This window comes from Maylandia zebra, linkage group LG3 (assembly GCF_041146795.1).
Source record: "Maylandia zebra isolate NMK-2024a linkage group LG3, Mzebra_GT3a, whole genome shotgun sequence".
Lineage (NCBI taxonomy): Eukaryota > Metazoa > Chordata > Actinopteri > Cichliformes > Cichlidae > Maylandia > Maylandia zebra.
The window spans coordinates 56,248,144-56,266,718 of record NC_135169.1 but is presented as its reverse complement, the minus strand read 5'-3'; the positions used below and the strand labels follow the sequence as shown (position 1 = coordinate 56,266,718).

Sequence of the window (18,575 nt, the reverse complement as noted above, 5' to 3'; positions counted from 1 at the left end):
AGTTATCAAAGAACAATGCAGAAAACCCAGGAACTGAAGGCAGGGCAATAAAAGCCTGCCAGAGCATGTCACGGGCATCTGATGATGTAAATGAGCTCTAGATTTTAGGGTCACTGACTGCAAAGGATTTTATTCATATATTTAAAAAACAAACTCCTATATTTACAAGTTTAGCCTCTAAAACGTGGGAGAACATCTAACTAATGACCAGCTGGTCAACTCTACTAAAAATACACGTCTGAAAGTATGAATAGAGAATATTTTGCAGAGGTTTTATACATATTTTTATTCACAGCTTTATACAGTGTAGAACAACTGATGACACTATGAAATCCCAAATTTATTAAGAAAGTGAGCTCAAACTTACAGTCAGTCATAAAAAAGAAGAATCTAGATCGATCTATGCACGCACGCACAAACGCACAGACTTCATAGTTTCTCACACGGTACAAAATACTAAATAATCAGGAAGTTGTCACGGTCCGCTGTGACGGACCGAGTGGAGAATGCGTGTAATGGACCCAGGTGCGTACACAAGTGAACAGACGGGAGTGAGCTTTAACAGAAGGCGAGCCTTTATTATGGCTGAAAACAAGGTGTGCAAATACAGCAGGGATGGCGTGGCTAAACAAAAACCTAAACTGGGAACAAAGTATGGTGAGGCTATGGCTTGGAAGACAACAGACCAGGCATGGAAACACGGAGGGTGGGAACACAGACGACGCGACACAGACTGTAAGAAACACAGAGACTAAATACACATGAGGGATGATCAGGGGAAGTGGCCACACATTGGAACGCAGCTGACACACATGAACTTAACGACAGGACAGGAGGAGTGAGCTGAATACACAGACAGTGAATGCAGGCCTTCAAAGTAAAACAGGAAACATGAGACATGAACCGGGGAGACGTAGTACAGGGGGAGGTGACATAACTGACAGCATGAACTTGACAGTACAAGACACACAGACATAAACACACGAAGGGCAAGGGAGACGTAATGCAAGGGTAACATAATTACAAAAAGGACTGGACTACCTTAAAGAACCTAAGCAAACAATAAACATCAAAATAGGTTAAGCATAACACACTGGGTCACACGACCCAGGACCATGACAGAAGTACTGTGTAGCACCCACAGTCTGGTTGATGCCACTTGCTGCACTAGAGAACCAGGAACGTATATTTCCAAACTGGGTTACGTTGTTAGAAAGGTCGCTCAATACTTTTAACAAAGCAAAAACCCAGCAGCTGTGCACAGACTCACTAAGATTACAGTCTCAGCTGCACATATTCAGGATGTTGTGTCCTATGTACACTGTGCTGAACACAACTGTTCTAATGAGAATGAGAACTTTGATGGCCCATGATGCCCTAACCCTAATACATTCACAAAGTATTACATCATCTGACCCTGACAGTCACTGCACATACCTGTAACTGTTACGTCCGTTTTTTAATTGTAAGCCTATTTTTGCATTTAACTCTACTAAACTGTGCACAATGTTTAGGCAGATGCTCAGATTCTAAGACATTGGTACCACCAGTGCAATGACTCCAAACATGCACTCGCACATGCAATCATCTTCAGTCTCAATAAAAATGAGTTACAGTGGGATGCAAACGTTTGGCAGCCTTGTTAATAGTCCTTATTTTCCTGCATAAATCGTTGGTTAATAAAAAATGTCAGTTAAATATATCATACACACACACAGTGATATTTGAGAAGTGAAATGAAGTTTATTGGATTTACAGAAAGTGTGCAATAATTATTGTAACAACCAACGATTTATACAGGAAAATAATGACTATTAACAAGGTTGCACAAACGTTTGCATCCCACTGTACGTCCTCTTTAAACTGTCAGCCTCCTACAGTATCGCTCGTTTTCTACTGCACAGAAAAAGCAGTTTTAATAAAATCAGTGTTAGCAAAAATTATATTCACAACTAAAGTGCAGATTTTATAATTGTTAATGTTTTTTATGTAAAAAAAAAATCAAGCAGCTGTTTCTAAGCCGCATCGGGCCCATTTTTGGTCCACGTTCACAAAGTTGAGTGCGCTGCCCGCCAGCTCAGCTGCTGGGATATTTACTCTGGTTATCCTCGTCTTTTTATGATCTGGAACATGCAAGTCTAATAAATCAAAAACAAGAAGGAAATGAAGGAGGGGGCAAATATCACAGCAGGAAGGTCTGAAATATTAGACAGTGCTGCTAGAAGTTAAATCAAAAGATAAACTGAAAGTAAGTAAGTAACTACTGCAAGGGCTCGACACACTCTGACTGGATCCTACTATAAAACAAAACTTTTAGCCCATCAGTCTCTGTGCAAACCATAGAGGCTGACATAAGAATAGTTTAAGACATAAATCCTTTAAGTTTGAGGCAAGAAGCCAAGAACCAGCTGTAAACCTTTGACATGTTAAATAGAATGAGTAATTACATTTTTATTGTTACATATAAAGGCCACATGGCACAGTATGCAAAACAAAACAAAAAACATTTCTTTACAAAAACGTAAAAAGTAAAAAGTTTTGTTATCACATCCACATTTTGAGACATGAACATACTGGAGCTTACTTTGTGCTATTGAGCCTGACTCAATGATGCTAAAAGGAAACTCGAGCGAAACCAACAGATTCAAGCATAAACAGAGACGTGTATGAACAGTTATACACAGTTAAACAGGTTTAGCAAAAACAAACATTTTTAAAAGGTCTTTAAAGGAAATAAAAATGTTGATGTGATGGAGGGAATTTGTCATCAGGGAGAGGCGTAACAAACAGAAGTATCCCTCCACTGACCTGAGCTCACATCAGAATCTCATCAGCACCAGTCCTCTGACTCATCTTTCATTCCTCATTCACTGACTCCATCTTTACCATTTATTATAGTAGGACTGCTGCTTCTTCTTCATGAAGACAAAGATCTGACGGCTGCTCTGTGTTGAAGCACAGCCACAGAACAGTGATGCTTTTGTCATAAGCTCCCACAGTCCAGATCACCTGAACGGAGAAACAGAGTGAGAAGAAGTTTAAAATGCTCCTAGGAAATGTACCAACATTAGACCAGTTTGCAGTAGATTTACATTTGTGTACATTTTGATAGATGGACATTTTTCACCACTATCCATTTGATGGCAAATAATCGAAATACAAATTTCATTCCAATTAATTTTAGGGGGTCTAAAGTTACTTAGAATCAAACCGCTCCTTCCAGTCAGCTTGGACAAAGGTTACTAACACTTTCGGCTGTCGTGTTGCTTTAGTCCCATGATAGCTTGTTGTATTGTTTTTCTACAGCCAGAAGCTGAATGTTAACCATGAACATTAAGTAACATGAAACGTATTTCACTCCAGCTTCCTAAGTTTTGTCTTATTTTTACAACATTAAGAGCCAGTCCATTTTGATTGTGCAACTACAGAAGGCGGTTAATGTTTCACCTCAATAAAACAGGTAATGTTGAACAGTACATGCACCAAAGTTTCCTACCTTTTGTGTACATCTTTGATTCATTCCAGCACTAGCACCTTACACTCTCTCTTGGCTATTTTTACCAGTGAAACAAAGCTGGGGTCGGGGGGAAGGTGAGGGGCTCGATTAACAGTTCCTGCAGGAGAGGTTGTTGTCTGGAGCTCTGCCATAGCGCCTGACCTGGACCCAGAACAAAGATATCACAGACATCATTGTGTACTGCAATATGAAAGATTGTCTTAAATGCGTCTCCAATCTTGCATAACTACTACAATGTCTCTAAAAAGTGTATCGTCTATTATGTGAATCTTTTATACAAACATATTTGGCTTAAATCTGACATAACTCAAAGGAATTTCCATCCATCCATCTTCTTCTTCTGGAAACAACCTAAGCAGAGAAGTCTCCAGCCACCTCCCACAGCTTATTCAGGGGGACGCCAAGTCGTTTCCATGGCAGCAGAGAGATATAGTCTTACCAGTTTGTCTTGGGTCAGCTACAGGGTTTCCTCCAGGTGGGACACCTTGGAACACCTGACCTGAGAGGAGCCAATGAGGCAACCTATAGATGCCCAAAACAATGACCCGGCTCATTTCCAGAAGCAATAGCTCGACTCTGAGCACTTCTTGAATGACTGAACTTCTCACCATCTCTAAGGGAAAGGGCAGCCACCCTCTGGAGAAAGCTCGTTTCTGTTGCTTGTATCTTTGATCTTGGTCACAACCCTCGCCCACCCAAGTTGATAAAAGGTAATTTCTTCCCTTTTTACAGTTTTCAATTAATTCAACTTAACTTTACTCATTTAATAAAAACTTTTTTTCCCAGTCGCCCACACCCCAGTGGAAGTATCTCAGTGCCCCACAGTTTGAGAAGCAGTCTTGTACAATGACCCTCCATACCTGAGATTTACTGACCAAAATGGCTGGTGGTGGGGGAAGCTCTTTAACCGGCTCAGGCTTCGTCCTTCGAAGGTGTTTTTCAAAGGTGACTGAGGCTCCGTGGGCGGTGCGGGCACAGAAGCTGTAAACTTCATATGCTGGCTCAGCTACCGCGTTATCATAGACATGTGGAAGATGGAAAGCCATTACTTACATTTTTTGTCAAGCAAAACTGTGCCAAATAAAAACAATACAGCAGTATGAGCGGTGTAGTAATTCCTGGTTTAAAGTTCTTCAAGGATCAAACATTAAACGGAGCATAAACAGGATTTACTGGGCTGGGTTTGTGCACTGTTAATATTAAGACAATGTCAATACATTTAACAACTTATTTCCTTTGGTACCTCAAAAATCCCAGTTTTGAGAATCTGGAAGGCCACAGTGAAGGACAGCATGGAACCTTTCTTACACTGGCCCAGGTTGTTGAGTGGAGACTGGCACACAACCGCTCCCACACTGGGATCCTGCTCACTTCCTCCTAGATGGATGCATGGACAGTGAGGAGCAGGTAACAAACATAAGCAGGGGGAAGAATGAGAATTTAGACTGGATTAGGTATCCGATAGAGGATTGGAGCAGAGAATATTTATCCAATGCAAGAATCTAAGGCTACGTTCACACTGCAGGTCTTAATGCTCAAATCTGATTTTTTTTATCAAATCCAATTGTTTTGGCTGCTTGTTCACAATACAAATAAAATGTGACAGCAAACGCGCTCTAGGGTGAACCCTCAAAGCGGCCCGCATGTGCAAAAGCAGACGTCACACACAACGCGCTCTGTTTACGGAAGTAAAAATGGTGGCTACGGATCTAGTAGGTGTTGTTGCAGCAGTATATCAATTTCTCTCCATGCTAATCAAGTCCAAAACCTCAGTTTCTGTCCATTGACTCGCTGCAGATTCAGGAGAGGGAGCAAATAATTATTTCCCACACACTAGGAACTGTCTGTAGGATTTGATACTCACCCTCTGAATTCCAGATCAGACGAACAGCAAGGAAATCTTGCAAATTGTTGAGCAGCGTATATTTCACCCAGAAGTGTTGTTGAGGCCTGACGGTCCTTGGGCAGGACGCCATCATCACCAACTCCGGACGATTTAAGTGAACACTGGGTATCGAGTAACAAGTAGAGATGCATCTGGAGAGAGCATGATAAGTATTATATTTCTATTATTAGAACATATAGCAGGAATTCTTCTTATAAGAGAAAACAAATAGCACAACAAGACTACAATTTCAATTCTATACAATTATAAACAGAAAAAAGTCATTTAATGTTCTTATATGGAGAGTGTTTTGGTTTCTTCTGTAATACATTTTGTATTTCACACATAAAGGCATACAAAATGACACAATGTGCTTATCCCTGTCAGGGTCACGGGGGGCAGGAGCCTAGCTCGGCTACCACAGGGCGAGAGACAGGGTACACCCCGGACAGGTCGACCAGTCTATTGCAAGACTGATACATAGAGACAGACAACCATTCCCACTCACAGTCGTACTTATGGGCAATTTAGAATTATAAGTTAACTTAATCCCACTAAACTTTGGTCTTTGGACTGTGGGAGGAAGAGAACCCACGCAAACTCCACACAGAAAGGCCCCAGGCGCTGGAACTGTGTTACTCCTGCTTGCGTTTGTTGAGCAATTGCTGTCCTTCTACAGCAATGCATAGTGGTCAAAGGTCTAATGTAGTGCAGCCACATACATGATCCATAGTTGCTACAGTCTGCGCTAAGGGTGCAAACACGCACTCAGTTGTTATTTAAAATAGATGTTAAACTACAAATTCTGGAAGTCATATAAATATCATCTCTTAAATTGTTTAAAAAAAATTTTTATTTTGCCACAGTTGGTGAAATTAATCAATTTATTTTTATACTAATTTTCTCTAAATCCTGTTATATGTTTGTGTTCAGTCAAATAACATAATAGTGCTGTAGATCCAAAAATATAGGATTATAGATCTCTCTCTCTCTCTCTCTCTCTCTCTCTCTCTCTCTCTCTCTCTCTCTCTCTCTCTCTCTCTCTCTCTCTCTCTCCATATACATATACATATATATATATATATATATATGTATATTAAAGGTTATTTGTATTTAGCAGCCTGCAGCCTTTTGATGATCCTTTGGTGCCCTCTAGTGACTCATGTGAAATAGTGATCAACTGGGAAATTAATGTTATTTCTGTTAAATAAACTTGTACGATCTTTATTTGTAGACCACACTAAGCAAAAGATAAATAAAACTCAAAGGGAACTTTAAGTCTGTTTGCCATCCTTTACTGGATGCAAGCAGCAGCTGTAATTACTTTAAAATACACAGCAGTCGTTTCATATACACAGTACATGCAGACTCCAGGATTGTTATGTACTGCTACTGCTACAGAAATACCTCAACAAGAAGACAAATAGTTACCTCATGGCAGGATGTACTGGACTGTGCCACTGTAGGACAGCCAACAATGGGACTTCCAAACCCTATGAAAAGACAACAACATTATTTAATAATTAAAACCTCCTCTTCGACCCCTCTACCTCTCACATTGGACTCTCCGGGAGGCTTCAGACTGAAAGCCCCATAGAGGGCAGAGAAGTGACAAGGTGATGAGAGGCATTATGAGGTATGGTCTTTCCATATGATTTCCATGCATCCTCATTAAATTTTCAGTTTTTACAGGTGGGATAAGGTCCCTAGGCTAGATGCCCCATGCTAACCAAGCCTACCTCGGATATGGGCAAGAGAAAAGGGAAACCATACCATCGCCAGGATTAACAAGGTCCCTGTCAGGTGTTGAGGAGCCAGGATACTGATGAAAAGTGTACTGAAACAAGAAGGCTCAAGTCGGCAAGAGATGAGAACAGGGCACTGTTGGAGTACTAATATGCAAGTAACCCCAGGAGAAGAGGTTACATGAGCGGGATGTGGGACCTCTGGTATCTCCAGCATCCAGATTGTCAGCAAAACAACTACTAACTCAGTGTTCCAACATTTGGAGGAAGGAACTGCTGTCACAGCTAGAGACTGACGAGGTACAACACACAAGCTACGGCAAGGGGGAGCCAGGAAGACAAGTTGGGGGGAGATATCATCATCACCCCCACCCGAGCTTGGGTACCAAGCCCAGGTACGATGGAAGAAGGAGCGCTGAGTGTGAGAGAAACTGACCTGAAAGGTAGGATCATGGTGAAGCTTTAAATTTGGACCCTCCGTATTCGGTTACCAAGATTACGTGAAGCACTCTCTGAAGGTCTACTAGATGATGTGAATGCAGCACTACGGACAGTTCCTACTGTAACCATCACTGAGACTAATCAATACCCTTCAGTACCCTGGAGAAGGAGACTGGAGGTCAAGATCAAGGTAGCGTGGAGGGAAGTTATCGGTATTGAAGTAGAAAGAAATACAGCAAGCATGATAACCTGCCTCAGTACCACATGGAAGCTCCTGTCAGGCATCATATCGGAGGCTGAACAGGCAAATGGTTCAATACATGAGCGGCGCACAGAAAGGAATCAGCAGGAATACTAGAGGAGTGAATCCCCAGCTACTGGTAGACAGAGCAGGCGCCTGAGACTGCAAGAGTTTGAATAATACAGGCTAAGGGAAGCATGTATAAAGTAAACAGAAAAGGCAGAGTGCCTTTAATTCCTATGGCATGTTCTAACCTCTGTAATACAAACGGTGGTGACCAGTAATGAAAGCAGCACTGTGATGTGGCAGATTTCTTTTCTGATGTATTAATCATACATTTTTATCGTGTCACATTAGTAATAGTAATAGCAAGAGCACTCCTGTCACTTAGTTGTATGCATGTGCACTACAAATGGGCCTTATGCTCTACACACACACACTTGACGCAGTGAGGCCAGTGTTAGTTCATGGGAGAGGTTAAACAGATAGTGAGCCTCCTGTTTATCAGGGACGTAAATCCTTGGGTGACGGCCAAGCAGAAAACAAAGTCATAATTCTGTCTGTGAGGGAGAATTATGACTCTGCGGTCCTACCTACCTATGTCATGTTTGGTGACAGGGTGTGTACCACACTCAACATGGACCAGAGGAAGCAAAGGAAAGAGTTGTCTCAGGAGATTAGAAAGAAAATCATAGACAAGCATGTTAAAGGTAAAGGCTATAAGACCATCTCCAAGCAGCTAGATGTTCCTGTGACTACAGCTGCACATATTATTCAGAAATTTAAGATCCATGGGACTGTAGCCAACCTCCCTGGACGTGGCCGTAGGAGGAAAATTGATGACAGATCAAAGAGACGGATAATCCGAATGGTAACAAAAGAGCCCAGAAAGACTTCTAAAGAGATCCAAGGTGAACTTCATGCTCAGTGAACATCAGTGTCAGATCGCACCATCCGTCGCTGTTTGAACCAAAGTGGGCTACATGGGAGACAACCAAGGAGGACACCATTGTTGAAAACAAATCATCAAAAAGCCGGACTGGAATTTTCCAAACTACATGTTGACAAGCCACAAAGCTTCTGGGAAGATGTCCTGTGGACAGATGAGACCAAAATTTTACTTTTTGCCAAGACACATCAGCTCTATGTTCACTGACAGAAAAATGAAGGAGGAGGAGGCTCGGTTATGTTCTGGGGCGTCCTCTGGGGTTGAATCTGTGCAGGGTACATTGAAATCTGAAGATTGTCAAGGTATCCTAGAGAGAAATGTGCTGGCCAGTGTCAGACAGCTTGGTCTCAGTCGCAGGTCATGGGTCTTGCAACAGGACAATGACCCAAAAACACACAGAAACACCCAAGAATGGCTGAGAGGAAAACACTGGACTATTCTAAAGTGGCCTTCTATGAGCCCTGACCTCAATCCTGTTGAGCATCTTTGGATGAAACATGCCGTGTGGAAAAGGCGCCCTTCAAACTGGAAACAACTGGAGCAGTTTGATCAGGAGAAGTGGGCCAAAATACCTACTGAGAGGTGCAGAAGTCTCATTGACAGTTACAGGAATCGCTTGACTGCAGTGTTTGCCTCAAAAGGTTGTGCAACAAAATATTAAGTTGTGGGCACCATCGTTTTTGTCCAGGTCTGTTTCATGCATTTAGTTTTTTTTAAATAATTCTGTTCAAGCATGGTTAAAAAGCAATGTGTGACTTTCAATGGTTAACATTCATAGAATTTGTATTTACTTATACTTTTGTTTTACAGTTATTTCTGTGACCATTGTGAGTTTTTCGCTCATTGACTGAAGGGTACCAAGAATTTTGTCCACGTCTGTAAATCATATATAAATCACGGTTTATGCAAGCAAATTGTTAGTACAATCACTTCCTTTATTTCTACCGTGTGTGGACTCAGTGGAGACCTTCAAAAAGCAGCTAAAGACGTGTTTATTTCAAAAAGCTTTTAATTGGAACAGGGTTTTATGATATATGTGTTTTTACCTTGTAAAGCACTTTGTGACACGTGTCTGTGAAAGGTAATATATAAATAAACTTTACTTCCTTACTATTTATTGTAATCATTTGGCAGCTTTAACTTTGCACTAAAACTTGTTTTCACAAAATCGCACTGGTTTTAAAAAAGTAACGACACACTCTCCAGTGTGCCTTCTCACCTTGCTGGATTGCTGTTCTTCTTTCTCTTGTAGCTGCAGCTGAAAAATGAAGGTCTGCTCCTCCAGGGCACTAAGCATACAAGGTAAATGTGATGATTTGTTGTCTATCCGACAGAATGAAGCCATGCTGATCTCTGCTGACTGGTGGCTTTAATAGAAAGTATAAAGCGTTATGCTCATTAGGAGGCTAAAGAACACAGAAAACAACTTGCCAATTACTTCCCTGCTTACAAAGCATTTGCACACCGAGTGCATATGTACTTACCAGACATTGTCGACTACGAGCACTGAGCCATCAGGCATCATGGGAAGGTAAGACGAGTTATAGTTTGGAAGAATCTTGACATCTTTGACACACATTCTGTCCTGTGAGCTGCAGTTCATCACTGAGGAAAAAGTAACCCACTAATCATTAGCTGTTTATGAGCTTATTGTACTTCTAGGTACAATTGCATCATTTTGGTGTTTTGCTAACTTGACGCAGTTTTCTGGACCATTCAAATTCCCAATTTTTACTAAATTTAACAGAATAGTATTGTATATTGTGTATATTCATTTTGTTTGAAGTTTAAAATGCAGTAAAAATCAGATGAAGGTAGCGTGACAGACGTTTACTTTGATTACACAAAAATGAGGCAGGACTACGTGATGGATAATTCTAAGGAGCTCGGAAAGCAACCAGCTGGGCTTCTTTAAGTTTCTTGAAGACGTTTCACCTCATACTTAAGCTCTAAAATCAAATAGTGGCGAGTCACAAGTAATTACACCCTATTTAAACCCCAGTGGGCTGCCCCCTACTGTTGCATTTAAACCGTATTTAAACGTGTTTGGGTTTATGTTAGGACTACTCCTGGCAACGAATTTCTTACTTGACTAACTATGTGGGGGGGGAAATGAGACACTTGCTTAAAACTAAGAAACACTCAAATATTCATTTGAGAACTGTATGATGAAAAAATGTCAATTCCATAATAACAAAAGGGATTTGAAACCACGTATCACACTGTTTAGTAATGAATCATGGCGCTTAACTGTGTGGCGTCTGACATGGTTAATGATCAACATTAAACATTACACGTAGCTGCTTTAGTTTAAGGGTCGTGATATAGCGGCTGCTGTTTCACTTAATACTGAGACAGGTAGCTGTCGTTTAGGAGAGATCCAGATTTGGGAAAATACAATTAAAAAAATAATAAAAGTCCACGTTTTGTGTCTGTGTGTGCATGAGCTGCTGTTCTACCCTTGAGGACGGTCAGATGTTTTCCAGAAACAGTCATATGTCGACACTGGACACTGGGAGGTGGAAGAACATCCAGGGTAGTGCTGACTAGGAAAGAGGAAACCATGGTGTTTGTTTACTATCAGACTGGACAATGGAATTATAATTTATATGTAATCCAATGGGACAGATACTGGTTTCCTAGTCTTATGACCTCATTAGTTGTAGGTTTTAGACTACAATCCTTTTTAACTCTTGTGACACACAGAGCTCATTCAGTATGTTGAGATGGCGTGTTTACCTTGTGCCTTGAAGGTGCTAAGATCTTGTCTGAAGGTGCATGTTGGACTCCTAAACTGCAGCAGAGTCAGGTAGCCAAGCTCCCTTAATTCTGCATTTTCCTCCATCTGCTTCCACACAGTGACTACAATCTGTCATCACAGAGAGGCATTCAACTACAGGTTCCACCTCTAGAGTTCATCATACAGGGTACTATGCAAAAGTCTTAAGCCACCTTTAATTTCTTACACTTTGTTAGCAAAACTGGAAATAATAATAATGGATTGCATTTATACAGCGCTTTTCGGGGCCCCAAAGCACTTTACAATGCCACTATTCATTCACTCTCACATTCACACACTGGTGGAGGCAGCTACGGTTGTAGCCACAGCTGCCCTGGGGCAGACTGACAGAAGCCAGGCTGCCATATCGCGCCATCGGCCCCTCTGGCCAACACCAGTAGGCGGTGGGTGAAGTGTCTTGCCCAAGGACACAACGACCGAGACTGTCCGAGCCGGGGCTCGGCAACATTCCGGTTACAAGACGAACTGCCAACTCTTTGAGCCACGATCGCCCTTATACATAAATACATAAAGTTTTACTGAAACTCAAGTTGTCTGCAGCGTTTCCTGACTGCCAGTGCCAGCCTTGTCCCTGAGACGCTGCGAAGGGCGAACTGAACCTCCAGCCTCCCGGGGATCCGGCAGCTTATGCGCCACAGCAGACGCAGCAGGAGGCAGAGGGCCAGCAGCTGCTGGAGCGTCGTCATCCTCGGCTCCTAACGTGTTCGAGTCAGGGGTCACCAATGTGGAGGTAAACACAGACGAGACGAGAGCTCTCACACGCCAACGTTTCGCACTCTAACGTTATTCTTGAACAAACAACAACTGCAAACATCGTACCACAAAACTCAGCAACACACTTCCTGCGTGTGAGTGGAGTCCACCACAGTGGAAATAAGGCAAAAACAAGAGTTTGTAGATAAGATAAGCTTTCTTGTCATTTCTGTCTTCACAAAGATTTTTCCGGGCTTCTTGAAGGGCTTTCCAGAGGTCTAATAGGGTTGTTGGCTGCTGCTGTTCTCTGTAAAGATGATGCGGGCTCCGAGGAGGCCGATCCATGATGTACTCCATTGTGTGTTTTTCTCTTCAGGTATGCTTTTACTCCTCTTTTTTACTTTAGTTTGGTTTTAAAAATTTTGTCATCTAGTTTTTGTTTTTAGTTTAGTTTTGGTTGATTGTAATAACATTTCTACTCAGTAGTGTGCAAGCCTGACAATATCAGGCAGAAGTGATCCAGGGTATCACTGAGCTGGATCGTCTCAGGTGCATAGTCTCAGATTGACCGAAACAATGTCTAGATTGAGGTCAGGCATGTGTGGGGGCTGGTCAATAGTATCAGTTCCTTCATCATACTCTTGTCACATGAGACCATGTGACCATTCTGGTGCAACACAAGAAACCCAGGACCTGCTACACCAGCGTATCATCTGACAGTGGCTCCAAAGATTTCACTCTGACACCTAACGGCCATCAAGCTGCCGTTGCCTAGCTTGCAGAGGGATGTGCATCCCTCCATGGATGAGGTTGCCCATTCCCTAACCTACAAACAAACCAGTTATGCTGAGCATTATTACAGGCAGCATAACATCCCCCATGACTTCTCCATTACTTTCACATTTGCCACATCCACTCAGGGTGAACCTGTTAAGAGGTAAATGAATTGGTTTTTATCAGCACCTCCAAGTCTGAGGCCATGTACCTCAGCTGGCAAAGGGCGGAGAGCCCACGCCGGGTCAGCGACAAGTTCCTGGTTGAGGTTGTTCAGGAGTTGGGTGCCTCCTGGATGAGGTGTTCCAGGCATGTCCTACCAGGTGGAGGCCTCGGGGCAGACACAGGACATGTTGGAGAGATTATATGTCTCTACAGGCCTGCGAACGCTTTAGTGTTCCACGGGATAGGCTAGAGGAGGAGGCAGGAGGTCTGGGCGTCTCTGCTTAGGCTGTTGCCCCCGTGACCCGGTCGCAGATTTGTGGAAGAAAATGAAAGGATAGATGGAGTGGTCTTGTTATTGGCCCTCTAGTAGGCCTGTAGTTAATGTAATTAACACCAAAGCAACTGAAACCGATTAAAAATCCCCTCTGCAACTTAACTGACCAGATTAATATACCAAGGGTTGAATTTATTTAATGCTTTACTTTGATTAAAAAGTGTTCCTGTAATTAGTTTGAGTGTATAAAGAAATCAGGGATGAGTCAAGACTTTTGAACAGTTTTGTACCATTTAGGAATAATAAGCACAGTACAAACAAACACTAACAAATATAAACACTAGAACCTATACAATACATGTTTACGTTTTTTTTACACCATTTAAATTCCTTTTACTGAAGGCATCAGAACTATGAATAAACACATGAAATTCTGTAATAACAGAAAAGTGTGAAATAACTCAGGACATGTTTGATATTTCAGGTTCTTCCAAACAGCCTTTGCTTTGAGTCCTGCTTTGCTCACTCTTGGCGTTCTCTCCATGAGCTTCATGAGGTCGTCTCCTGAAACGGTTTCCAACAGTCTTGAAGGAGTTCCCAGAGATGCTGAGCACTTGTTGGTCCTTTGCCTTCACTCTGAGCTCCATCTCATCCCAAACCATCCACACTGGGTTTAGGTCAGGTGACTGTGGAGGCCAGGACCCATCAGACCAAAGCACAGATGTCCTCTGGTCTAATGTCCACTCCTTGTGTTTCTCAGCAGCTGTTTGACCATAAAGGCCTGATTCACACAGTCTCCTCTGAACATGTAGAGATGTGTCTGCTACTGGAGCTCTGTGTGGCATCTATCTGGGCTCTGATCTGAGCTGCTGTTAACTTGTGATTTCTGAGGCTGGTGACTCGGATGAATGTATCCTCAGCAGCAGAGGGGACTCCTGCTCTTCCTTTCCTGGGGCGTCCTCATGTCAGACAGTTTCATCGTGGTCTTGATGGTTTTTGTGACAGCACTTGGGGACACATTCAAAGTTTTAGCAGTTTTACAGCCTGACTGACCTTCAGTTCTGAAAGTAATGATGGGCTGTTGTTTCTCTCAGCTGATTGGTTCTTGCCATAATATGAATTCTGACAGTTGTCAAATATGGCTGCCAGCTGTGCACCAACCTGACTGCTGCACAACACACCTGATGGTCCCAACCTCATTAAGAAGGCAAGAAATTCAGCAAATGAGCCCTGACAGGCTCACCTGTGAGGGGAAACACGTCAGGTGACGACAGCATGAAGCTCACTGAGAGAAGGCCGAGGGTTTGCAGCGCTGTCAATCTATCTACATCTATACACACACACACACACACACACACACACACACACACACACACACACACACTACGTGTACATGCATACAGGTGTGTCCAACCTTGGCTTTACGTGTACTGACTGGCAGCTTGTCCAAAGAGACAGTGAGACAGAAGATAAGCTGGTCTTCCAACACCCAAGCAGACTGCAGGAGATCAACATAAGACAATTTTTGTTTAAATAAATAAAATAATATGGACTGAGTTAAACAATCAGTCACAACAGTACGATATCTAACAGCTGCCATCACAGGTAAAACTCTTAAAACAAACACTTTGGTAAATAAAAAATGAAACCTGTGCTCGCTTAATGCTAGTTTAGCTTTAATTGTGGTGGAAAATAATGTATGCGTTTCAGTTTTCTGTTTGCAGATATTTATGTATAGACATTTACAACAGCTGATAAATTAAAATTTAAAGAATAGTTTTACAATCATTTGTTGTATGTGTTTGTTTTTTCCTGAACAGTTTGTTGTAGCAACTCTTTTAACTCTGCATGTTATGGTAATTCAACTGTGCAGGTGCCCTGCTGCCACTGGTGCATGGATGTACGGCTCCTGAATGACTGGCTGCAGCCTTATATATAAAGCCTGGAGCGCTTCACACGCTTCTCCTAACAGCTGAGGAAGTGGAGTGGGTGAGCTGCCGTTACTTTGAACACATCGTTTTCTCCTGTTTTTGGACAGGAGGTCAGACTCTGTCTTTATTTTGGTTCCTTTCCTCTGTGAGGTCGTGTATGTTGGCATCCATCAGACCTTAGCTTTGTTTTATTTACTATTTTGGCCTCAGGTCACCCTGAAGTGTTGACATTCCTGTTCTGTTGTTTTTGCCTCATTACTTTGTAAATAAATGCCATGTAATGACCAGTGATTGTTTCCTGTGGCTGCGTGGGTGTTGGTGGGGAGCAAGTGCCTCATCCATGCCATCTCCTGGCCCGCAGACGGGTTGTAACAACAGGGACTAGACAGGAGAGTGCTGAGAGTGTTTTTGTACTTATGTAGTTTGTTTTTCTAAAAGTAACCTTTTACTTTCACTCCTCACATTTTCAAAAACAGACTCATTACTTTGCATTCAAGAGGAGTTATTATTTGTTACTGCGAGCCTCCAAACATCAAACTGATTTATGTGTAAACAGTAACACATCCATGGCAGTCCTGTTGTGTAATCGTCAGCAGAGGATTATGCATAAAAGAGCTGAAGTGTGTCAAAGTCAGGGGTTAAAACTGGGCTTCATGAGCTGCAGGGCTTCAGCATCTAGTCAGCCCCACAGAAGGTGAGTGAACATAAAGGGAGTAATGTGTTACTGAAGGTCATTTCAAATGCAGCATTTCTGCAAACACACAAATTGTTTTTGCGCAGTTTGTGTAACAGTGTGTTGACAGGGAGAGAAAAGAAAGAGCTAACTTCACTCAGACAGACAGGACGTGGCAGGAAGAAGAGAGCTTACATTTAAAGGTAAGGATGCTCGTGGGATTTTTTAAAACGAGATACTTTGTTTGTACATGTGACTTTTTTTTAATTTTGAAACATGCTGCAAATCAAACTAAGGCATGAAAACCCTCTGCAGGTTAGTTTTCTGCACTGGGACGACTTAAAGTAAAGCACAGTGTGTGCCTGGTGCACAGTGGCTGTGGGTTCATGGCCACAGTTAGCTTAAATCACATGTAGCAGAGAGTCACATGAATTTGATGAGCTTAGAGCCACTGATGAACTCCACCTTGATACTGGTTTTATAGCATCTAGTATAAAGACAGTATAAATTGTGGAGGATGAAACATCTGCTCACATCTGGTTGAATCCAGGTGTGTCCATCCACAGAGAGCAGCAGGTCAGCTGATCACAGCCTGCACAGTAAGAACACCTACTGGAGCTCTCAGGAGAAATGAGTGTGAGTTTGATTCAGTTCCCCACACTGAGCCGTGACAACCAGTTTTAGGTTCCCCACCTGCTGAACCCACTTTAACCTCTGACTGTGCACACTTCCTGTTTACAGGCAAAGTCCCCTCCACAATGGAGGCAACAGCAAATAGATTTGATTTTCCTTTTTCTTCAGACTCAAGCTGAGTATAATTAGAATCAAAAATAGACTAAAGTTTGTGTTCCCCTCTGTTATTCTATCATTGTGTTCACATAGCACAGGGTTCAGCGTCCTCCTTTACTTCGAGCACATTTAGAGCCTTTACTTTTTTTTATTCAAGTAAATAAGTAGAATCAGTACTGTAACTTTTACTGGAGTATTTTTACTAGTAGTATCTGCACTTCTACTCGAGTACAGACAATCTAAACCACCCTGTTTTTTGTTTTGTTTTTTATCTAATTAGGACATATGTGTAGCTTACTTAAAAACCAATTTTTTTCCTGTCTCGTTGTAGGTAACATGCGACAATGAGTGATGACAGTTCTGCAGAAACATTAGATGTGTGTAAATCTATGGACTTCCTCTTCTTCAGTACTGGCTTATTTTACCTTGGCTTGTTCTGTCTCGCTGTGCATCGCTGCACTACTGGGTGAGCACTTATGACTGAGGAGTTGGTGACACTGTGTGAAGGTCTGCTTGTCCCCCCGTCTTCTTCCGCTCTGTTCTGCGGTCCTACACTCTACATCCTCGCTGTCTTCACTGCAGCTGCTCATGCGGTCACACTGCTCAGCCGGTGTCTGCCTCCAGCTCTCCGCGGCGCACACGCTCGCCAGAGCGCACAAAGAACCCCCCAGGTCCTTCCGAGACAGAGCACCATCGTCCCTGTCCGTTAAGCCCCGAAACCGCAACACCAGCAGAAACTGGAGAGTCTCCCCGAGGTAGACGTTCTTTCGCTGAGGAAGCGTTGTGTAGTTTGCTGCGTCTGATAAACTCGATATTTGGGCGACAGGAAAATACAAACAAAACTTGTATTGCGACTCCATCGTGGCGGTGGCTAACTCTGCCTCTGCATTTCACCGCGCCTGAACAGGAGCTTACTGAAAGCGCCCACCGATGTGTGCATCCTGCTTCCTTTCACTAATAGCGACAAAACAACAGGACGATTAATCGATGTAGAGAAGACGAATCAGACCAATGCAATCAAAAGTCAGTGACGAAAACCAGAAAAACGAAGGCATGCTGTACCAGGATGCAGTTTACATAAATAACATTTATAATAAGATCATTTTACGTCACCTTGCAGTGACTTCCTACTAAAGCTTAACTCTAAGCCCATGCAGCCCTAACTGACAGCTGCCACACGATATTGCCAACAATATTTGCTCATCTGCAAACACACACATGAACCTGAGTGAGATCCCATTCTTAATCAGCTCACCTGGGAACCTTGCTTTCCACAAGGTGCAGGTCTGTGTTTATGGGAAATCTGACCAGTCTGACCATTTGTGAGGTCAGACACTGATGTTGAACCAGACGCCCGAATCACAATCTCTGCTCTAGTTATTTCCTCAGGTGTTCTGTCAGGTGTTCATTCACACCAAACTGTCTGATCCATGAACAGGGAGGGGTCGTACCCATCACTGGGAGCATGAAGCTGAAGTCCATGAAGCTCTCTGCACACTGTTCTTAAGGTAATATTACAGCCACAGTCTTGGAGGTTTGCTGGCAGCCTCTTTCATTCCCAATCACGTCCACTTCATTATAACTGTGTCAGTTGGCGATATCCTCCTAAGACCCAGCAATTAACTTTTGTCCTCCTTTGGGGACACGAGTCTGATACTTCTACATCATGCACCATATATATGACTCCTGCTGTACTGT

General features: G+C 42.6%; 1 protein-coding gene across 3 annotated transcripts; it reads right to left on the bottom strand.

Moving 5' to 3' along the window:
• Window positions 1–2,426: 2,426 nt before the first annotated feature.
• trappc14 (trafficking protein particle complex subunit 14) lies at window positions 2,427–17,909 on the bottom strand. 3 transcript variants are annotated; one of them, XM_004575974.3, is made up of 12 exons: window positions 17,303–17,909; window positions 14,899–14,982; window positions 11,518–11,647; window positions 11,238–11,324; window positions 10,263–10,383; window positions 9,998–10,067; window positions 6,834–6,895; window positions 5,382–5,554; window positions 4,761–4,894; window positions 4,378–4,523; window positions 3,497–3,658; window positions 2,427–3,009 (listed from the first exon to the last, which is right to left on the bottom strand). In XM_004575974.3, exons 1-11 carry the CDS (start codon window positions 17,735–17,737, stop codon window positions 3,517–3,519), a joined length of 1,584 nt encoding a protein of 527 aa, XP_004576031.1. In that variant the 5' UTR covers window positions 17,738–17,909; the 3' UTR covers window positions 2,427–3,009; window positions 3,497–3,516. The 3 variants fall into 3 exon arrangements, with proteins under 3 accessions (XP_004576031.1, XP_004576030.1, XP_004576029.1); XM_004575973.3 differs by having other exon boundaries at window positions 4,393–4,523; window positions 9,998–10,145; window positions 17,303–17,908; XM_004575972.3 differs by having other exon boundaries at window positions 9,998–10,145; window positions 17,303–17,907.
• Window positions 17,910–18,575: the final 666 nt, after the last annotated feature.

What these genes read in the sequence shown, in the direction of transcription:
- trappc14 (XM_004575972.3), bottom strand. Translation starts at nt 17,737, where the DNA reads ATGGAGTCGCAATACAAGTTTTGTTTGTATTTTCCTGTCGCCCAAATA. An exon ending in GCGAGACAGAACAAGCCAAG is followed by an intron (nt 14,983 to 17,302) that starts GTAAAATAAGCC and finishes GATCTCCTGCAG; the next exon opens with TCTGCTTGGGTGTTGGAAGA. An exon ending in CTCGTAGTCGACAATGTCTG is followed by an intron (nt 10,146 to 10,262) that starts GTAAGTACATAT and finishes TTTCTATTAAAG; the next exon opens with CCACCAGTCAGCAGAGATCA.